A 20,965-nucleotide genomic window follows, 5' to 3' on the forward strand; every position below is an offset into this window, starting at 1 on the left:
TCGCTTGATGACCGTGGACACTCGCTATCAAAACGCTGGCGTGAGGAAGAGCAACAGCAGCAGCGAGCGAATTGACCTTTGCGCTGTCTCTCACTTCAGCACGAACCAAACGTCAAAAGCACAGCGCATACGAAGCTACCGGCACTAGGCGCACTTTGTCAACATCGCAGATCATTTTGACGATGAGGCTCGCACGGGCGCGGACTTTGCGCACGTTGCAGATCGCTTTCAAGATACGGCACCGGCACGGCTGCGTCATATCTGCAACGTGCCGGTCGCTTGTTGCAACGCATCGGTCACTTGTTGCAACGTACAAGCTGGCTGCACCGCTAAATTTACGTGACCGCCACATTCAAACGCGACGGAAGATGCAGGAACATTGCCGATTGGCGATGTTTCACGAGGAACTTAATACATGGAATTAGGTGAGACTTAGGTCGGGACCACGAAAACGCAACATAGCAGCCGGGAAAACGCAGCAGCGAGGAAGGTATCAATGGAGTTCCACTATTAGAAATCTTTTGCGGTAAAAATAAATAAATTTTGTGTATGTTTTGATGATACGAATTTAGAGTGATACGAATATTTCACGTGACCCCGCGAGATTCTATGTATCACCAAGATTTTACTGTATACGTTTTCTGGCCGCTAGACCCCACGTAAGCAAGAAGCGCACGCAATCGGGAACACCAGCCGCCCGCCGCATCAGCCTCCCCTCAATACTCGCCTGCCTGTCTCAATGTGAAAACGCCAGCTCGCACTCAGTTTATTATTCCGGTATCAGCAAATCTCCCAAGTCGTTGCACACCGCATTCAGAGCTATCGCCGCCCGCCCTATTGCGATAAGCATCTTCACCTATGTTTTACAGCACATGGGGCATACTGCCGTTAGAAGCATACTTCATGCTTTTAGTAGATGATAACCCAAATGCGCCGCCGCTCCCTGCTGCAGGCGGTCTGATGTGAGCGCCACGTTTTGCTCTGGTGGCATCTGGCGTCGCCCACCAGCTCGATCTTGTTTCGGTTTCCCATTGCCGTCTTAAAACACTGGGCAATAGGAAAACAACAAAACACGTCTCCGGCCGCTGGAGCACCACCCGTTTAAAGCACTTCGGCGTCTCTTGCCTCTTGCTGCAACGATTCGTGCAATGCTTCGCATTTCATAGATGTCAACTACAGTTGAGTCTCAGATTCTTTAGTTACTTCAGATCGTACGTTTTCCCAGTTAGTGCGTATTTTCGCTAATATGAATGAACGAGGTTCCAGTATATTGCATCGGAGGAGAAACTTGCCATTGGCGTAGGCATATATGGGCACTCATCAAATGATTCATTCATTCATTCATTCATTCATTCATTCAATTGTCATCCTTATCGTGAACTTGTACAAAGAATGTGTTGGGTGAGGACTCTTTAGCCAAAGGCTAGTGGAGGCCTGTATTCTATAAGCATGTAGAAGCAGCTATATAAAGAAACAGTTGCAAAGGGAGTTTAGCAAAGTATATACTGGCACATGGCAGTATTGTGTAAATAAAAATAAAAGACACACAAATACATAAAATAAATGACATAGTTAGCTTTACATATACACTTCATGCCACACATTCATTCGCCTAATGCACAAATTTTTTAAAATGTAAGTATATATATGGTTAAAACAGTGCCACTTTTTTAATAATGAATTTACAAAGTAAACCAACAAGAATGATTCTGCAAATGAACTGTAAAACGATGTTGAACTGAGCTAGTTGATGGATGACGAATTAGGAACAAACTGAATTGAAGACTAATGTGCAAGTCGCAAGAACTACTGACCGGGTTTTCATGGAAAAACATCACTATGTATACTACCACATTGAACACAAGTTTTTACTGGCATGCGTAAAGATTCTTTTTTTTTTGTGACACTTGTGCTCTGCGGTGCCTGTCCATGTTCTGTTGTCCCTTGTCTATTGCTGTGCGACAATTCTGTAAAAATTAAAAAAAGACCGATGAAAGCCGCAGCAAGGAAAGGCATGGAATGGTATCCAACCACAGGCAGTATCTGTTGGCACAAAATTCAGCCTTCTGGTTCTGTTAAGTTGATTCTCTGAACAAGTTTAAATAAATTATACATTTGACATGTTGGGTTGTCTCTGTAGGGTTCCATATGGAGCAGGGACCTTTCTTTTTCTTTTTTCTTTTTTTTTAATTCCCTAAGTGCAATTCACTTGCATTGCTTAGTTGAACGATCCAACCTGTCGTTTCGGATGCGCTTACATAACAACATAGCTAATCCATTGAACATTTGGATCATATGAAGCTTTTAGCACTGTGCTTTGCTTTAGAAATGATAAAGCCATGGGGCACTGGATGAGCATGAAAGTGCATTGGCATACTAGAAACTGTGTGCATCTCTTTGTGTGGTCTTTCAAAGCATTACTGGTGTTTGTTTTTTTTCGTTTTTTTTTTTTAAATCTTTTTATCTTTCTTTTTGTCAATATTGTGACCTCGTGAAACTCTTAGGGGGGGTTGCCTCTTTCATTTATAAAAGAAAGAAAAATGTGTCTACATAGGTCTAACAAACAGAAATAGCGAACATTAGAACAGCAATATAATATAACAAAAAGCTGTGCATGTTGGGAGGAATTTATGGTACAAAAAGACAGGCATGCAAAACATGGACACAAGAATGGGGATAACGCAGACACTCGCCGTGTCATCCTTCTCGTTTTTGTAGCCATGTTATGTATGCCTGCCTTTCTTTACCAAGAAATATATATGGGAACTTTATTTTTTGCAACGAGTACATGAGTATGTACAAATCAGTGTAGTGGCTGAAAGTGGACCCATGAGGAACAAGATAACAGTCTCACCTCTTTGTTTTGCTTGCACTCTTCTGCACTTTATAGGAGAAGATGGAATTCTTTGCACTTGTCTGGTGTGGGCAAAGCAGTCATCAAAAAAAAAAAAAATTAAGAGGCCTTATTGGTCTAAGCCGTTCTTCGCACTGCCGCAGCCTTCTAAATGCGAAGCATTTCTTGGTGAACATTTGCTACTTTGAGAGTATGTGTCTATCTGTCTAGCCGCCTACATCTTGGTGCTCTCATGTTCGTTTTGTTTTGGTATGTACTAAAATTGGCGTAGTATGACAAGAGTGTATGGCGAACATAAATGATAGGTTATGACATGAATGCTATGACATGTGTGTCATGTAGGTCATGAAACAGCCGCCTATGTCTTGGTACTCCCATGGTCGTTTTGTTAAAACTTGGTAGGCTCTGCACACTGCTTCGCATAACATCGATTCTCACAGGGGACGGGATCTGCCAGCTTTTTTAGCTAGGTTATCTTTAGAGAACACAAGAGGTGCTGCTGAAATTGGTACTGGTTGTTTTACAAAAGCTAAGGTAAGCCAAACTGTTGTAACTTTGCAAGTGCGGAAACAGTTAAACACACAGTTTACGCAGTTGTATGCAAAGTGCCTCAAAGGCCAAGTGCAACGAATATTCACCTTGACTAAATTGGTTGCACATGAGTAGTATATATATTATTGAAGCATTCTTGGCAAACTTCAGAGCTGGTAATTGTCTAATTGTTTTTAACAGCATTTAAATAGTACCCAAGCAGACGACTTGTGCTTGTGGTAGTTAGCAGATATGACACAAATTTCAGCACATTGGCTGCAAGACTTACAGTGCACCACAGGTGCTGCCTGTTCTTGGATATCTATTTTTGCTAACTTTTTTCTGACGCATCCACTTCTATTTCAAAAATAATACTTAAGCTTGAAGGCCTGCTGTATATCTACACAATCTGAAACTAAGCTTTTTACATGGTCTGAAATTTTGTTGCTGTTGGCTTTTAAATGGCATCAGGAAACTTGGAAAGGTGTTGGCCACAGTTTTGTGTAATGTTTGAAGTGACTGCAGAGACTCTATTGAGATTTTTTGCGACACTGTTGGCAACTATCACCGGATGGATGTGGCTCTGACAGGCATTGGCTGCCGAGAGCCCGGACACGGCTGGCATCAAGTTTGTGTATGAGGATCCACGAGACCATTGGTGCCAGCAGTGCAATGTGGTGGTGCCAACAATGAACGATATGTTTCGCCATTTGCACTCGCCCAAGCATAAAGAGGTAAGGAGGCATCGGCCACTTTTCAAAGAACTACATTGGCTCACTCTGGTTATGAGTTATTGCAGAAAACATGTATTTCATTGCTGAGGTGCTGAGGAACATACCTACATGGTGGGGTTCAGTACAAAGGGGAATGCATTGTTCAGGTTTGAGGAACGCTTGCTGTGGAGTGTTGGTGAGGATGATGATGATTATTTCCTTCAAAGGGAACATACCTTCCTCGGAGGATTGGCGAAGAAGCGGGTGGTACAAATAAAGTAAAATAAGATTTTATGAAGAAATTAAGGACAATATAAGTGTTAAGAATAGTGACTAGATGTAACCTTTCATGCTGGCACTTGTGTAGTTTTCTTGTTGACTCTCTGCCATTGTAACTTTCTCAGTTTTGACACTCATACAAGGATGTTTAATGGTCTAGGACATAAGCAATGTGTTTTCAGTTAATTGCTGACCAGTTTTTCAGACGTAGTGGGGAATTACAATAGAAAAGAGAAGTCTGGCAAAAATATATTTAGAAGAAAAGATACAATTGCTTTAATGGCAGCTAGAAAGGTTAGGCCTTTAGGGAATCTGTAAAGATAAAGCAGCTTTTACTAAATTAAACACTACATCAGATCAGCTGCAAGTTACACTAGTGTGGAAATTGTGTGCTTGTGTGTGGGGCTCAGGGAGAAAGGTGGGTACGTACAGAATGTATTCATGTGTCCATTGTGTACTGTTCATTAGTTAGTTCGCTATAAATTTGTTGCATTCACATGGGCCTCTTGAAATGAGTCGGGCCCTTTGTAGTAAGAGCAGTTTAGATATTGGTGTACATTTACTGCATCTGGCATAATTTTCTGTGTACGTTGTGGTGATGTGCATCAGGCCTAAGTTGCACACGGCTTCGTTCGTGTGTCATTGAAACAGAGAGAAATTAATTCAGGGTCAGTGCATTTGCTTCAATAACATGAATTCTGTAGTTGCAGGATTGTTAGCATGATGTAGGTTACATATTGCATTCTGTCTTGCATCTTGCATATAACACATTTGGCATTAAAAGTGATCAGAAGTGGCTAAATACGGGATGCCTCAGGGAGGAGCCAACATTTTGACCAGGAGACTTGCAAAGAAAAATGTTGGCTCTAGTCTGAGACATCACTTGTTTGAACACTGTTAATCACATTGTCTCCGTCTTACTTTGAGCCTCTGTCATGTTTGGCTCTTCTCAAAAGAGCCACTCTACCTGCCAGCAAAGACCAGATCATAGTTGTTGCCTTCCATGCCTCATGCATGTTGACTGCAGGGCACAAATAGCCAGCAGATTGCGATTCGTGTGAAACACAGAGTGAACAAAACTGCCTCCTGAAATGCACCACGCAATGATAAAAAAGGAGGGAGAGACAGAAAAAAGAAAAGAAAGGAGGTGTCTTGGCGTGTATGTCACGCAGTTCCTCAACCCTCTAAAGGCCGGGGAGCAATGTCGCCTGCGGCCATTGGTCAAGAATGTGGGAGAGAGCAGTGCTTCCTGTAGTTTAAGAGAGTTACTGCTGTGGGGAGGGCAGCTCGCCTCCTTGCACCAGTGCCTCACAAAACTTTATTTGCTTCTATCGGAGCTATTTCTAAACCCCTTAAAAAAATTTTCCGGTTAATGCTCTCTGGAGGGCGCTGTTAAACCTCCTGCGTTACAGCTTAGAGGCACTGGGGTTCAAAGCTGAGGGGAATGTTAACTGGTCAGCGGTCGAGATAAACGAGATACGTTTGGAGTGTTGCTGGAAAAAATATCAGGGAAGGGATGGAGACAGGATTGTCATAGGTAACATTACAAGGTAAAGCAGAGATAGGAAGTGTGCTAAGTACAATAAGGTAACACTAAATAGCTTGCACAGGTCACTATCCTAACTCAAAGCGGTGTGATTACATATCACCATTGTATGGTACAACCAAAATTCCTGACTCGGCCTGCTGTCGGGCCCTTTTAAAAAACTTCAAATATCCAAATTTGTTCAGCAGCTGCCTGATGAGGGAATTTGCATATCCACCATGTGTTTGGGCATTAAAGTTGTGATTGTACTTGACGTACAGCTTGCTCTTGGCGCTGGACTTGTAACTGGGAAAAGCAGCTTTGTTTGTTGCTGGGCTAGTTTGTTCATACTTGTAAGGGTGTAAAGGTGCAAAATGATCACAAGAAACAACAGGACAGGAAAAAGTGTTTTTTCCCATTCTTTCTTCATATTGTTCCCATCTTTTACACCATAAAAAAGCAGCCTTAAAGGGGCCCTGAACCACTTTTTATCAAAGTCAAGAAATGCATTTGCAGCTAAGATAGACTATTTGGAAAATACTTTGCCACAAAAAGTACCGTAAAAACCGGACTATAGGTCGAACCGGAATATAGGTCAACCCCCCAACTAACCAATTCTAAAAATGAAAAAAATCTTTTTCAATGCCAAAAGTACCGAAAGACACCCTTACCTTTAAACAAATGCGACTCAGCCGGTTGCACAATGGTGACAGTATTTATTTAAATGCTGCTCCGTGCCGTGATGATAAGGTGCTGAAAAACACGCGGGTCGATGGTCGCACGATACGAAGCCCACGGCAACATGGCGGGTTGCCGTGGGCTTCCGCGTACTCAATCGCCTTTTTCTTGAAGGCGGCGGTGAATTGCCGTCGGCTTCCGCTCATTTTGAAACAATGTGAAAAAGCAGCCTGGATGCGATGGCGAAGGCGGCTGTTTACTTCATCTACCCATTGTTGCAAGACTTCCATAGGTTTTCCGCCAATGTCCGGTATATAAGACGAGGGTCGACTTTTCGTTTTCGCAATGGCTTTTTGAAAAAAAGTTCGACCTATATTCCGGTTTTTACGGTACTTCAATGCGTTCAGCAGAAGCAGAGTTACTGGCAATCAAAGGTAGCGTATGATCCCATTCGCATTGCTTCCGCTCCATCTTTGATGACTTGCACTGCAAAGGCTACAGCGGAGCAGGGCGTGCCCACAACGCTCCGTCTACTGAACGTCACTGAGGGATGCAGTTCAAATTTGATTTTGGATGTTCACGTAGGCGCCACTACCGATTTTGGCACCTACGACGTGCCAAACGCGTTGGTTCTCAGCGAGCTGCAGTGCGCTCAGCCAGCGGACTCATTGCGGCACGTCGCGGAAGTCGCGGTGTCTACTTAGTAAATCGCAGCTGTATGCAACTGTAGTGGGTAATGCGCAGCGTTTTCTTTGTGCGCGACAGGGCTTGAGTGCATGCTTGCGCTCGTATGCTCCAGTCTGGCCATGCTACGTGGTGCAGACCGGCTTTGTCCTGCACCAGCTTGACCAACGAATAGTAGCCACATCCAACTTGTGCATTTTAGAGGTGCCATCAATAGCTAAATATGAATCGAAGTCTGCCAAGGCGTCTAACCAAGAGCGGCCAGAAGTGAGCGTGTGCTGGCAAGCGTGCATGTGGTCTGATTTTTAAAGTTTTGCGTGGTTCAAGGCTAGTTGAGTGTTGAAAAAAAGTCAAAATTAGCTAGACCCGACAGCTGTAACATCAATAAGATGGGTGGCCAAAGTTTAATGCCTACACGGTCGGCCATGGCGGAGCATGATTAGACGATAGTCAGCTTCTTTCAGAAGTATGTTATTATCGAAATTCAAAAGCACATTTTCTCTTCATTCAGCCTGTTTATTAAACTGCATCAAAAATATACGCAGTAATAATAGGAAGAAGCGCACTGGTCCAAACACCCTTTTTGAGTGATGTCAGATATTGTCCAATAGCAGCCGCACATGGGAATCTGCTATATATTACGAAATAAAGTGTCCAGAAAAGAGTGAGGAGCAGGCTTCTGTTGAAAAGAGAGCAGTTGAGAAAAAGGCGACTTCCGCTCCGCTTGCAAGCTCCACGCAACTGCAAAATTTGGCTCAGGTGTTCACAGCAGCGTATGCTATCCGCGGGCTGTGTTTGTTTGCTAATCCCGAGGGGTGGTTCAGGACCCCTTTAAGAGTTTCCTATATTCTGTGTGGTGTAGACTATAGTTTCCTACAAAAATTATTAGAGGGAACGCAGGTGGTGCAGTCCTTCAGCTACCATGGAGATGATGCTTAGTGTTGCATGGATTGGTGTGATCTTCATGCTTGTGGCTTCAGAGATCCTTGTGTCTTTGTCTACTGTGCTTCATCTGCAATTATTTCAAAGCCATCTATACTTTTCTAAATGCGGAAGGTAATAAGTCTCTGACAATATTCATAATCACTACTAATTGCAACACTTCATCCTGTTGAGGTGGGCAAATCGAAACGCACCAAATGTATCAATGCGTTCTCTTGCCCACTGGGAATTCTTAAGGGTATTCTATGCTGATTCTCCACACATGCATCCAGTGTGTAATGGTTTCAGTAAAGTGCTTTTGTGCTAGGAGGTCCTCTGTTCGAATCTGGCCATCGCACAATTTTATTTATGTTTGTTTATTCATTTATAATGGAGCGTCTTGTTGAAAATTATCAGTTTACAAAGTCACGAAGCCGTTTAAAGCCAGAAGGATGAAGTAAATCCATGTACTAACCATCATTCTCACGCTGGCTGAAGCATCCTTGCTTGTAGCAGCCATAGAGACTAGCGCCAATGCTTCCCCTAGTAATTATTGTACGAAACTGTATGGTAATCCATTGATTTATTTTTGTTTTGATTGGAGAGAGGTTTACAAAAGCTATTGCAACACTGCTTCAGGCCACACCATCTCATGATCGACCGTGGGCTGAGATTGAGAAGCCAGTTCCCGCAAACCAAAAATTCCACCGTACGATTGTCTCAACTGTCAAAGGTGAGTGCCTTCACATTTATGTTGGTCTTCTTATAAGCAAAGCCACAGTGCTTGTGATTAGTTTCTGTTTCCGTGCAGTTCCCTATCCCATGTTCAGAATGACGCGGCTATGTTCCAATTCTGTTACTTTTCATGCTCAATCATTAACATTGCATTGTACTGGCCTACTGGTTAACAAGGCCACAGCGTTTGTGTTTGACAGCGTGGCTTTGGACGTGAAAAGGTAGACTACTCGCATCACGGAAAGTGGAGGTAGCTATCGTGTGGTATCACACTTTAAAAGCGCACCAGTCAGTGACCACATCACCAAAAGCTGCCAAATTGGCCCCTGGGCGTTAAATGCAGGGAACCTGCTCTCCTTTCTTGCCCTGTCGAGTGCTGAATGGACTCTGCTTTCGCCAGCACGGTCATATTGTGTACGTGTCGGTGGTGTCTGGTACCACGAAACCACAACAATGGGTTTCGGTGATGTGAATACTGTATTTACTTGTGTAATGCCTGCACCCCCACTTAGAAGTGTAAAAATTTGGGGGAAAAGAAAGTTTCACTCAGTGTCAAGCGCATACATGCGTGCTGGTAATTTTCCACAAGCCGCTACGAGATGGCCCGCCAACGATAGCATTGTCGCCATCACCGTGTTCCGCATTCTGCTCCAAACTACAACTTTAGTCGCTGATTAGGCCAGGCCTAGCCAGCAGTTGTGGCAGGTGGCATGCCATTGCGGGAAGTGCACCTTGAAATGTTTGTATACCAGTAGACCACATCGACAATCTGGCGTGAGATCACTCGCATGGGCTGGTTTGATGGCCACTTGTGTGAAGCAGAGTTCCGCAGGCAATTTTTCGGCATCTGCCACGAATGCATACAAAGTACGTGTGTGTGTTTACTGAACAGAATGGTGTAAGTTTGCGTGTGGACTATATATACAATATATAGCCAATGAACGTTTAAACTGATTTTGCGCAGCACAACCTGAACTGAGTGCTGTCAAGTCAAGGCTGCATGCTTGATATCTGTTATTAATCACGACCTCCCTTAACGCACATCGGGCTCGGCAATGGATGAATGGGAAAAGCACCTGCAATGTCAGTTTTATTTTAATGGAGCACAACACTGAGGAACAGTCTTTTAAATGAAATTTCCACTTTGCAGGCACTCTAAAAAGCAACAAAATCTATATAGTACTATCGCAATTCTTTTTTTCTAACTGCCTTAACGTCTGCATTTTTACAGCATTGTCCATGTCACAAAAATAGGTCAGCGGCTGTAAATGTGTTCATAGTCGGCCACCAGTAGTTGCGTTATTTTGCATAGCAGTCTGAGCGCAGTACGAGGCATTGGTGAGTTGCCAAAGCCTGCCTCAGGTGAGGACCGATGAAAAAATAAAAAAGTGCGGGCCTTACATTAATAAATTCAGTAGTCTCCCTTTTCAGGTCCAAAGCCGTGCTGTTCTTGGCGCCTTTTCGAACTGTTGAATTAAAAAGTAAAATCACTATTTGCTGTGCTCCAGAAGAATTGAAGCTTCATGGTGCATTGATTGAGTTGATAGCTGTCCAGTAAACAAATAAAAAGAAGACAAAAAATGTCTGTCCGTATTCCTTTAAGCATCCGTGTTGGCCTTCCTCCCATCAAGATTTTTTGTATTTATGTGCACAAGATTAGCCCTGGGAGCGTTAGCCAGCACCACTCGTGGCGACGGCAGTGGATGTGGAACATTGAGGTGTCACATTGTACATGAACTTGCACTCGGGTGCACACAAGCTGTGTTAAGGCACTGCAACTGAAGCTAGCAAGCATGCTGTTGTGCTCAACACTGCACTCAAGAGTTCCCTTGAGAATGAGCAGGCATCGATGTACTTGATCACATCACCACGCTTTTGATTTGCTTGCACCATGTGCAGCTTGCCTTTCAGTGTTATCTAGAAACAGATACATAGGTGCAGGATCGCCAGTACAAGGACCTACATTTTTATTCTCCTAACTTAAGGGAATTTTGCACTGGAATGTGTCAGGCCACTCTTGACACACAAAAATATTGGTACATGTTTGTGTAGGGAAGAACCTAAAGTGATTTTTTTTTTTTTTTTTTAAAGAATTTGTAATTCTATTTTGTGAAGTGGAGCACCGAGGATGGTGATGTTTTTTTCACATGCGCTTTTGTGGAAAGAATCCGCATGAGCTTAGTCACTCTGAAGATGATATTAGTGCTAAGAAGGGATACATTCCACACTCATATGACCAGCAAACATACTTGGATGAGAGCACTGAAGAAGATAGTGACAGTTAGAACTCTAGAGAAAATGATTGCTGTTGTCGTCACCTGCTGCAGGATTCTGGCTGAACATTGTACACCGTACAAGAGCCTTGCATTTGTTACCATGAAAGCTTTTTCAGTGCAGCTAAATCTTTCTGACTGCAAAACTTTCTGCAAAATAGTTCCTGACTGGAATGACTACAAAGTGGGTAATGCTCATGACTGTAAAGGATAAAGCTAGCTGCAAAGGATAAAGTTGGCTGCAAGCCACCATAGGATGAAGCAGCTGCGTGGCGGGAAAACTTGAAATTTCAAACAGAGGGTCTGCGCCTCTCCTGAGGGCGCCGCTCTTCAAGCGACGAGAGTCGAGGTTACATGCACAGATGCCACGCAGACATGTAAAGTCTGTCTTGCTTTATATTTCCAGAGAACATGTGTGCTGTCAAATAAAGGCTTGCAAAGGCATCCTCTGCTGTAGTTTTCTACCTCTAGCCAGATCAGGCCATCTTAAAAATCACTACAGAAGATGTCCTTGCATACCTTTATTTGAAAACACATATGTTCTTAGGAAATATAAAGCTTAAAAATATATACTAATATACATGAAATGTTCTGTGTATCTAAGAGATTGATTGACATGTGCGTTAGCACTCATCCTATCACTTTGGCAAAAAAGGAACCCGACTATCTCGACAAACGGCTTCGTGCTTTGCGCAGCTGATAGTGGTGTTAATCAAATGTGCCAAGATTTGGCCCTCCTCTGTAGGCAAGCGCCAAGATGTATCCTTTCTGTCGCCACATGTCTTGATGCCATTCTTTTCTTCAAAAGTTTAATAGTTGAAGCGCATTCTACCTGTCCATTTGTCTTACTTTCTCTGCACTCTCTCCCATTCTATCCTTACGCACTGGAACATGTTGTTGTCTAAATTTCAGTTAGCCCAAATTGCTGCATTAAATTCCTCTTAGAGGCGTACTTACATACATTTTCAACTTGTATTTTTCTTTTCCTTTCCTTGTGCTAAATGAAGGTTCAAATTGTTCAAACTTTAAGAAACATATTGGCAAATGTCAGATCACCCTAAATAGTTTACTGTAATACAGTGGACTTCTGTTAAATCGACTCCGGTTAATTCGATCTTTCGGTTAATTCAATCCCAACCAAAGGTCCTGACCAGTGCCTCTACATTTCTATGGGCCAAAACTTTCTTTATTTCGATCCTAAAATTGGCCTTCTCCGAATAGTTTGAACTTGACCAATCAGCATGCACACGCGTTACCCCTCAAGTGACCTGAATAGTGACCCATTTAGTGGCAGCGTGTCCTGGTGAAACTTAATGGGCACCCGCCAAGGGTGGCGTTGTGGCTTGGGTATTGCACTGCCGAGGCCAAAGGCGCGGGATCGAATCCCAGTTGCGACGGCCGCATCTCGGTGGGGGTGAATGTGTACCGTGCATTAAGTGCGCAGTACACAGGCCAAAATTAATTAATCTGGAGTCCCCCACTATGGTGTGCCTCATAATCATATCGTGGTTTTGGCACATAAAACCCCAGAATTTAATTTGAACTTTGTGGACAATGAATGCATTTCACACGCAAAATACCTTGTTGAAAGCGTCTATTTTCAGCCAGCCCTAGCAACATTTTAAAGCAATAATGGTAGCTCACAGTGACTGGTCACTGTATTAAACTCATTCTTACATGCGGCACTTCTTTTTTTTTTTTCAAGAATTTGGGTGTGTGCTATCGGACACAATACCAAAACCTGGTTCGTGGCGTTTGTATGTTTTATCACACATGGCTGTATACCTGCGAAGCTGATTTTAGAAAACCGGCTGACACCTGCCCATTTTTTTTTTTGTTAAAAGTTGGGTGCGCTTTAAGCTTCTATTGCTTTGTTTAGGAGCTTTAGTGTCATTTCTATTTTGGTCTTTAACTTTGGGCATTTATAAAGCGGGCACGCATTCAATGTGGGGGCATGTTAGAGTCGAAAAAATTCTGCCAAATAAATCAGCGGTGTGTTTTGGTGCTTTTTTCTGCATTAATTCGACCTGGTGCATACGTAATTCGATCAGCTTCGTCGGTCCCGACAGGGTCAAATTAATGGAAGTCGACTGCAGGGTTCGTACATCTCAAAATACTTGAAAACCCTTGATTTTGGAAAAATAGATAGAAGGGCCCTCAAACTCCTTGAAAATAAATGGGCTCCTTGAATTTCTTTAAAACTAAGGTTTGAGGCTACTTTTGCACATCCAAAGTATCAATAGAGAGGGAAAGAAATGGAAGAAGGAAAGGTAGGGTACAAAAGAAAAAAAAAAAAGGTTTAAAGGACGGTTGCGCCAGCAACCATCCTGCACACACTAATGGGGAAAAAGAGGAACACAGACTAGGAAGGAAAACACTAATGCAAAGAATGACTGTTTATGTCAGTGTGCTTATGCTTTATGCCAGTGTGCTTCTTATGTCAGTTTCTTTCCTAGCCCATGTTCTTCTTTTCCTCTAGGGTGTTCTGTACATAGCACAAGAACAATGAATTATGTTTACCAGTTCTCGCATTTTCTAAATGTAATCCTTGCACGTGTAAGAAGCCTGGGGTAGTTCTGCTATTTTAAAATGTTTGTCGCTACTGTCTTAAGTGGTAGTACTGGTAGTGCCACATTTCCTTCTGAGTTGGTAGTACCTTAGTTACTTTAGTAAGGCCCACACCTCACTTCAGAGTGCCAAAATCTTGAAAAATGGTTTTCACACGTCATGGGCATACCTGTGTGTGTCGCTTCCAAGATCACACAAGTGTGCCATTCTGATCTCCGAGGCCATACATGCGTGTTGGTTAATTTCCGCAAGCTGCTACTAGATGGCACTAGTTCACGTTATGCTGAGCACAGAAATACGCCAAATCAGGGGGTACAGGGTGACATGGGATGGACGTCATTCGAGGGCAAGGAAGCTAGCAGCAAGATAGAATTTGAGGAGCGATTGAGAGAAATGGGGGAAAAGCGGTGGGCAAGGAGAGTTTTCAGTTATTTGTACATGAGGAATTTTGACACAAAATGGAGGAAGCTGACCAGAAAATTGTCAGTCAAATATTTGGACTGCAGGAGGGGTGCAAACCAGGAAACAGCGGTTCAGAAAAAGGTTAAAAAAACAGAGAGGGGTCTGTGTAAAACAGGGATGCAGACGAAATCAGCACTGGGAACATACAGAACTTTCAAGCAAGTTCTCATCCCCTCATCCCCTCATCCAGCCTTTATGTCCCCGTTCCCCCCTCCCCCTGTGCCGAGTAGCAGGCTAGAGCATGCTAGCTCAGGCCGACCTCTCTGCCTTCCTTCAAATAAATTATCTCTCTCTCTTATCTCAAGCAAGAAATAGCCAAAGAAAATATCTATGATAATTCTTGGGGAAGCTCTTGGTTGTTTGAAGCCAGTACGGGAGTATTGCGGACTAAGATGTACCGAGTCAAGTACCAAGGTATAGACACGTTGTACGATGCATGTGGAGAGGAAGAGGAAACGGACGAACACCTCATACTTTTCTGTAAAGGGCTTAACCCTACAGTGCAAACCAACGGGGATGATTTTTTCAAAGCATTGGGGTTTAGGGATAGTGGAGGCAAAATAGACTATAAAGTGGGTAGAAGTAACCAAACGGAGGTTATCTGATTGGCGGCTAAAATCAAGGCAAGGGTGAAATTTCACCCTCCACAAAGTACAAAATATGTTAATAGTCACGGCTAGCTGGCATGTGCCACCACCCGATTTAAAGGGTTCAGCCTCATCCATCCATCCATCCATCCTGATGATGGCATCGTCATGGCCACTGTATCCTGCCGGATTGCGATCTCACTATGACATAAATCCAGCATGCGTCAATGTTTGTTCCGAGGCGTGTTTATCTGCGGTGTGCTTTCGGATGCATTTAAGAGGGCATTGCTAAAAAAGTGTGCTCATGTATTTTGGACACCTGTCGTATGGATTCGTTAGAGACTGCCTTCAAGAGCTTAAACGTGCTGTGTATCTCAAGCAGTAATAGATGGCATGGAGGATGGCCAGCATTGGGACAGCACCGATGAAGTGAGCTCGTAAAACAATGAGTGCCACAGAAGCTGCAAAGGACAACTGAATAGAAGGAAGTGTTCATGTAGTCGGCCCTTAATGGTTGCATTATTCTGCATAGCAGTCCGAGTGCAATTCATGGCTTCAGTGAATAGCCAATGCCTGCGTTGTGTTACTCCCGTACCCTGTAAAAAAAAATACACGAGTAAATACGGTATTTGTAGGCAAATTTGTTGTGCATCCATTGAGTTCTATCAAATACCATCATCATCGCACTATCTGTCTTTTGCAGGTGTTCAGTTCCTGGTTGGCATCTCTGGCTATTACTGCAAGCTCTGCAAGGTGATGAGTGGAGATTCGGCCATGGCCCGCACCCACTTGCACAGCTTTGAGCACAACCAGAACTACACGGTGCGTGGGCAGGGTTTATGCAAAAAGTGTTGCTGTCGCTCATTGGTACTTAGTCATATAGGAAGATTTGTATGAATTGTTCTCTTCTTTCAGCAGTGGTTACATTTGTATGCGCAACTTGTTTTTGCCAGTACTGGCAAGAAAAAAAAAAGTCGAGGGCATTGAGGTTTGGGTAAATTGAATCCTCTGTACTCACTATGGCTGCATTTCACTCTGATGTGTCGGGAGTTGCTACACAGGACCGCTCTGCTGATGGCAGTACCATGCTTGGCAGGATGTCAGACAAGTTGTGTTGCATCACTAATGGCAAAGGAATAGCATTTACAATGCATTAGCATTCTTCGGGCACTTCACGCACTTTCTGGGGGCTAGCAATCTATGTATGTTTGTATCTGTTTTCCCACCCACCTGGGTCGCTGGGTAGTCCATGGTTGAATGGGTAGTGCATCGAGCTGCTGTGCTGAGGAAACGGTTCGAAACCAACTATCAGACCAACTTGGGTCACCGAGTATGTGGCAATGTGTACGTACATGCTGCTCTTCTACAAGCCTCTTTCAGGCCGACATGGGTCATTGTAGATGCAGGACTGGGTAGGTACCACTTTCCGAAGAAACTCTGACGCCAACTTGGAGCACTTGGTTGGTATGTGCCACTTGGTCCGTGCTGGTCTTCGATGAACCATACATTTCGGAGGCCCCGCGCAGGCTTCGCATCGGCGGCGGTAGATGCGGCCAAGCATTCTTATGGAAGCGTGATAGAGGAATCCCACTGCAGTACATGCCTCATATAAAACTCGTTTTGACAGTGGATATGTTGTGTCGCTATATTTATTCAATGCTAAACGCATTACCGTCGACAGTAATCGTGAGATGGGTTCCGCCGATATTTTTCTTTCTTGTAATGCCTGCAGCTATTAATTGATTTGCACAATGTTGCTAACTTGGCAGCCGTTAACAAAGCTGTTGCCATTCAGTCTGTTGCCTATGCTCCCTTCGGTTAAACGAGACAATTTCAAGGAGGCTGTATGCGGTATAAACCGGATTATAGGTTGAGTGGGAATGTAGGTTGATACCCTAAGTTTAGGTGAAAAAAAAAATGGAAAAAAAAAAGAAAACAACCAAAAGTAGCCGAAACGCATTTATTTTCAAAATGGCACCGGTCACTCACCATCGGAGCTGTTGTCTCATTCGTCGGAAGTGGCAGCACTGTCTTCGGAAGACGACCGTTGGTCACTGGCCGCCTTCCACAGTGTGTCGTAGCAGCACGAAGTCCTTGAGTGTGTCCTCAAGCTACGGATGAACCGCACTCGCACTTTTTGTGGAACTGTTCGTTATAAATGGGTTCGACGATACGAGGTTCATCTAAGTCGTCTGAACCGATCTAAACTTTTTCCCATACAGGATGCGAACTAAAGGAACTGCACCAGACACGGTGTTTAACATGCAATAACGTGTTCGGTGTTCAAAGATTGGGCCTATTATAGCCACCAGAAGGCTCTCGGGTGGTATCGTATCGCATGTTATGCATGCAGGTTCACGCATTTGTGCATCCAGTTCGGAGCTTTGTCGACATGCGAGCATACCGTATCTACTCGATTCTAACGCGCCCTCGATTGTAACGCGCACCCGCGCAACCAAAAGAGAGGGGGAAAAAAATCCTTTACAGTACCGGTATCACCTCATGCTTTCATACAGAAATACAACTATTGCTCAAGGTTTACTCGCAATACACTAAAGTTGCGATGAACAAAAAAGTCCCAGTTTTGCCCGAAAGGTGAAGCATCGATTGCGACAGCAAATTAGCAGACAGCTATACGAAGTAATTGAATCTCGATAATTCGAACTTGAAGGGGCCTGAAAATTTGTTCGAATTAAAAGAAGGACCTATTTTTGACGTATTTGTGCACCATAGCGGTACGTACAAACGGTGCGAGTCATGAAATATCGCAGCGCGCAAACTACAGTGAACTAGAATGTATTCTAGTTCACTATATTGAAACTGCCCACGCCGGCTAACGCTCGCATCCCGATAGCGCTTCTCACAACTACAATCTCGCATCCCGATAACGGCAGTGAACGAAACTTTAGGGAGCGGGCGGTGCCGGCACGGCGACGCGTGGGCGCTGAGACCATCGAAGGTGAGGGAGGAGGGCGGCAGGGAAGCGCATTTGGCCTTGGCAACCCCGTCGCTTCGGTGGCTCCCCTCGCCCTCGCTCTCAACTCCCTCAAAGCACCCTCACCTTCGACTGTCTCCTTGCGCGCCCGCCGGCCTGGCGCCAGCTTAGCCCGCTCCCCAAAGTTTCGTTTTCTGTCGTTGAAGCGAGCGTTGATCAGGGTGGGCAGTTTCGTTGGCCTGACTGGGCCTCCGCGTTGCTTCCCTCTGCGCCGCAGCCACAGCATTGGCTGAGACGTCGGCACGTACACATGTGTTCCGGCGCGACGCAGAAACGGCGACCTTGCCATTTGAGTGAGTGAAATCGCCGCAGTATTTTTTTTTCTCTTTCTTTTTCATTTCTCCGTGCGGCATTGAGGGGTCTCTCCTAAGCTTTTGCTTTATGGCGGTGTCGGAGCAATGCCGGTCGGAGGTGCCGCCACGTGATTTGGCGTGCTGCTGAGAGCATTGTCGGTGCGCGGTTATGTTCGAATTAACCATCGCAAATGCTTTCGCATTCGAATTACCGAGCGTTTTCGCCCATTGGAATACACATAACTTTGACGGGACCACAGCGTCAGTTCGAATTAACCATGTTCTAATTAACGAGATTCGGCTGTAGTTTTATCTGTAGTCCGTATAAACTTGTAAATATTCACTGTTTAACTAAATTGGTAGACTAATGCCTAAGCACACGTACTGCAGCACATGGTCGAAGCTACGGGAGCTAGGCTCGAAGTGTGTAGGAGGCGGCCATATTGAAATGCGATATGGTAGCTCAAATTTAGGGTCGTACTCAATTCTAACACGCAGGCAATTTTTGGACCCGTTTTATCGGAAAAAAAGTTCGCGTTAGATTTGAGTAAATACGGTAAGCACTCAGACAAACTTGCTAAGTGCATTCGTGGTAGTTGACAGTTCATCGCCCGCGGACCCATGCGGTGCTTCAATGGCCGTCAAACCCTTGCGCGTGATATCAGGACTGATCGCTGCTGAGCCTCCCACGTGAACGTATTGGTGGCAAGCTTTCTGCAATGGCTAGCAACCCATTAACACATCAGTCATCAACAAATTTTCGTCATGGATATGTTTTGTAAGCCATTAGGCCAATTGGCACTGCTTCGTTGGATGCCAACAACTAAGGTTGTTGTTTAGGGCCAAATCAACTTTGATTTATTCGCAGCGGCTGCACAACACTCGGAAAGTCAACAAACCGCCTGATCAACAAAAGCTAGCACCAACAAAAGTTTACACCAGTTTACACATACCACGTTACGGCCGTCATCTTCATGACACACCGCACGGTGCTCTGCGGCAGGCTCTCATTTTGGATGCCATTCGTGGATGCACATCGGTCTTTTCTTGCATCTTTTGGCAACCCATTACAAGACTGTCCCAGTATGCTGATCATCCAGCTGAGACAACAGACTGCAGGTAGACATGGAGCAAGTCCCATCGCGCAATCTTGTGATGGCCCTTTCGATTTCAGAACCTTCACCAGGTATCAAATGACGCTAAACCTGGTCGGTGCTGATCGCGGTCGACCGAAGATGCGCATATGATGCCTACGTGTTGCGGCGAGGTCAAAACACTTGATCCGCAGTCCACACTTTCATCTGTCACGCTAATTGGTCTTAACGAGAAGCTGACAATCACCCGCAGAGGCCACCTGCGATAAAGATGGGAAGGCCCTTCTGTTTTCTTGAGGATAACTGGAAACCACAATTTTTTAATACCCTAGTCACACGAGGCACTTTTGATGGCTATTGAGCCTCATCTGGATTGAATTTCTTGAATGCAGCTGGCTCATAGAAATCCTGTAGTTGTCAGGGAAAAGTCAAAATTTTTCGTTGCTAATTTTTGGTCTAAATAGTTGCTTGCAGCAAAGGATATTGGTTTCTTTATCTCAATGGCAGTGACACATTACAGCGTAGACCGCTTATAACGCAAGTCGCCGGAGTCGCGAATATCTGCACTATAAGCGGTACCGCACTATAACAAAAGCAACAATTTTCAAGGCCCGTACATATGCAAAACATGTGCACAGAGCTGCCACGCGTATGCGACAGTCGAGGAATGTGGCTAGAACGTTTGCATTCAATTTACAGTCGAATCTCGTTAATTCGAAACAAATCACGCGGCGGCGCCTCCGACCGGCATTGCTCCAACACCGCCATAGAGTAAAAGATTAGGAAAGACTCCTCAATGTAGCGCGCGAACAAAAAAAGAAAAACACGGCGGAAATTTCACTCTCTCTCAAATGGCAAGGTCGCCGATTCTGCGTTGCGCCGGAACATGCGTGTACATGCCGACGTCTCAGCCACGCTACCGTAGCCACGCGTAGAAAATGGCAGTGAACCCTTCTTTCTCCTTTATGCTTCCTCTACTTTCTAGTCACGTGTTGACCTTGCACGCTGCGGCTACGACGCAGAGGGAAGCAGCGGCGCTGTCCCAGGCCGGCCAACGAAACTGCCCACGCCGGCAAACGCCCGCTTCCCAATAACGGCAGAAAACGAAACTTCGGGGAGCTGGCGCCTGCACGGCGGCGGGCGCGCACGGTGACAGTCAAAAGTGAGGGAGCTACGAGGGAGGGCGAGGGGAGCCACCGAAGTGGCTGAGTTGCCGAGCCAAATCCGCTTCCCTGCCGCCCTCCTCCCTCACATTCCACAGTCTCCGCGTGCGCCCTTCGCCGTGCTGTGCCGGCGCCGCCCGCTCCCTGAAGTTTCGTTTACTACCGTTGTCGGGGACGCGAGCGTTGGCCGGCGTTGGCAGTTTCGTGGCCCTCACTCGCTATGCGCGCAGTGATATTTCACGACTCGCACTCAAGATTCTGGTTTCAGCCTCACTGTCTGTTCGTTTGCACCACGTGCCCTTCTCCTCCACTTCGTCTCTTTCTCTACCTCGAGCACTCCTTGGGGTGCCCGTTTGAGGGGAGCGTTCGCCGTCTCCGCTGACTTCCGTACTCCCAGGCAGCCGCACTGTAACCGGTATTTCGTTTCCCGCAACTGCACTATAAGCGATACGTGTATACATGGAGTGCTATGGGAAAATTAACGGGAGTCTGAAAAGACCGCACTATATCCGGTCCTGCACTATAAGCGGTTACGTTATAAGTGGTCTATACTGTAGAACCTAAATTTTACGCCAGAACTAGGGAAGTTGCAAAGTCTTACACCTGTTTA

General features: G+C 44.9%; 1 protein-coding gene across 15 annotated transcripts in view; it reads left to right on the forward strand.

Moving 5' to 3' along the window:
• Positions 1–20,965, forward strand: part of LOC119464404 (zinc finger protein 318-like) — a 74,615-nt gene that overhangs the window by 30,104 nt on the left and 23,546 nt on the right. For all 15 annotated transcript variants that reach the window (XM_049656239.1, XM_049656236.1, XM_049656237.1 and 12 more), the window contains 3 exons: positions 3,976–4,119; positions 8,825–8,918; positions 15,514–15,632. In XM_049656239.1, the coding sequence (XP_049512196.1) occupies positions 3,976–4,119; positions 8,825–8,918; positions 15,514–15,632 (357 nt within the window). The remainder of the gene's footprint in view (positions 1–3,975; positions 4,120–8,824; positions 8,919–15,513; positions 15,633–20,965) is intronic.

Source organism: Dermacentor silvarum, chromosome 9 (genome assembly GCF_013339745.2).
Source record: "Dermacentor silvarum isolate Dsil-2018 chromosome 9, BIME_Dsil_1.4, whole genome shotgun sequence".
Lineage (NCBI taxonomy): Eukaryota > Metazoa > Arthropoda > Arachnida > Ixodida > Ixodidae > Dermacentor > Dermacentor silvarum.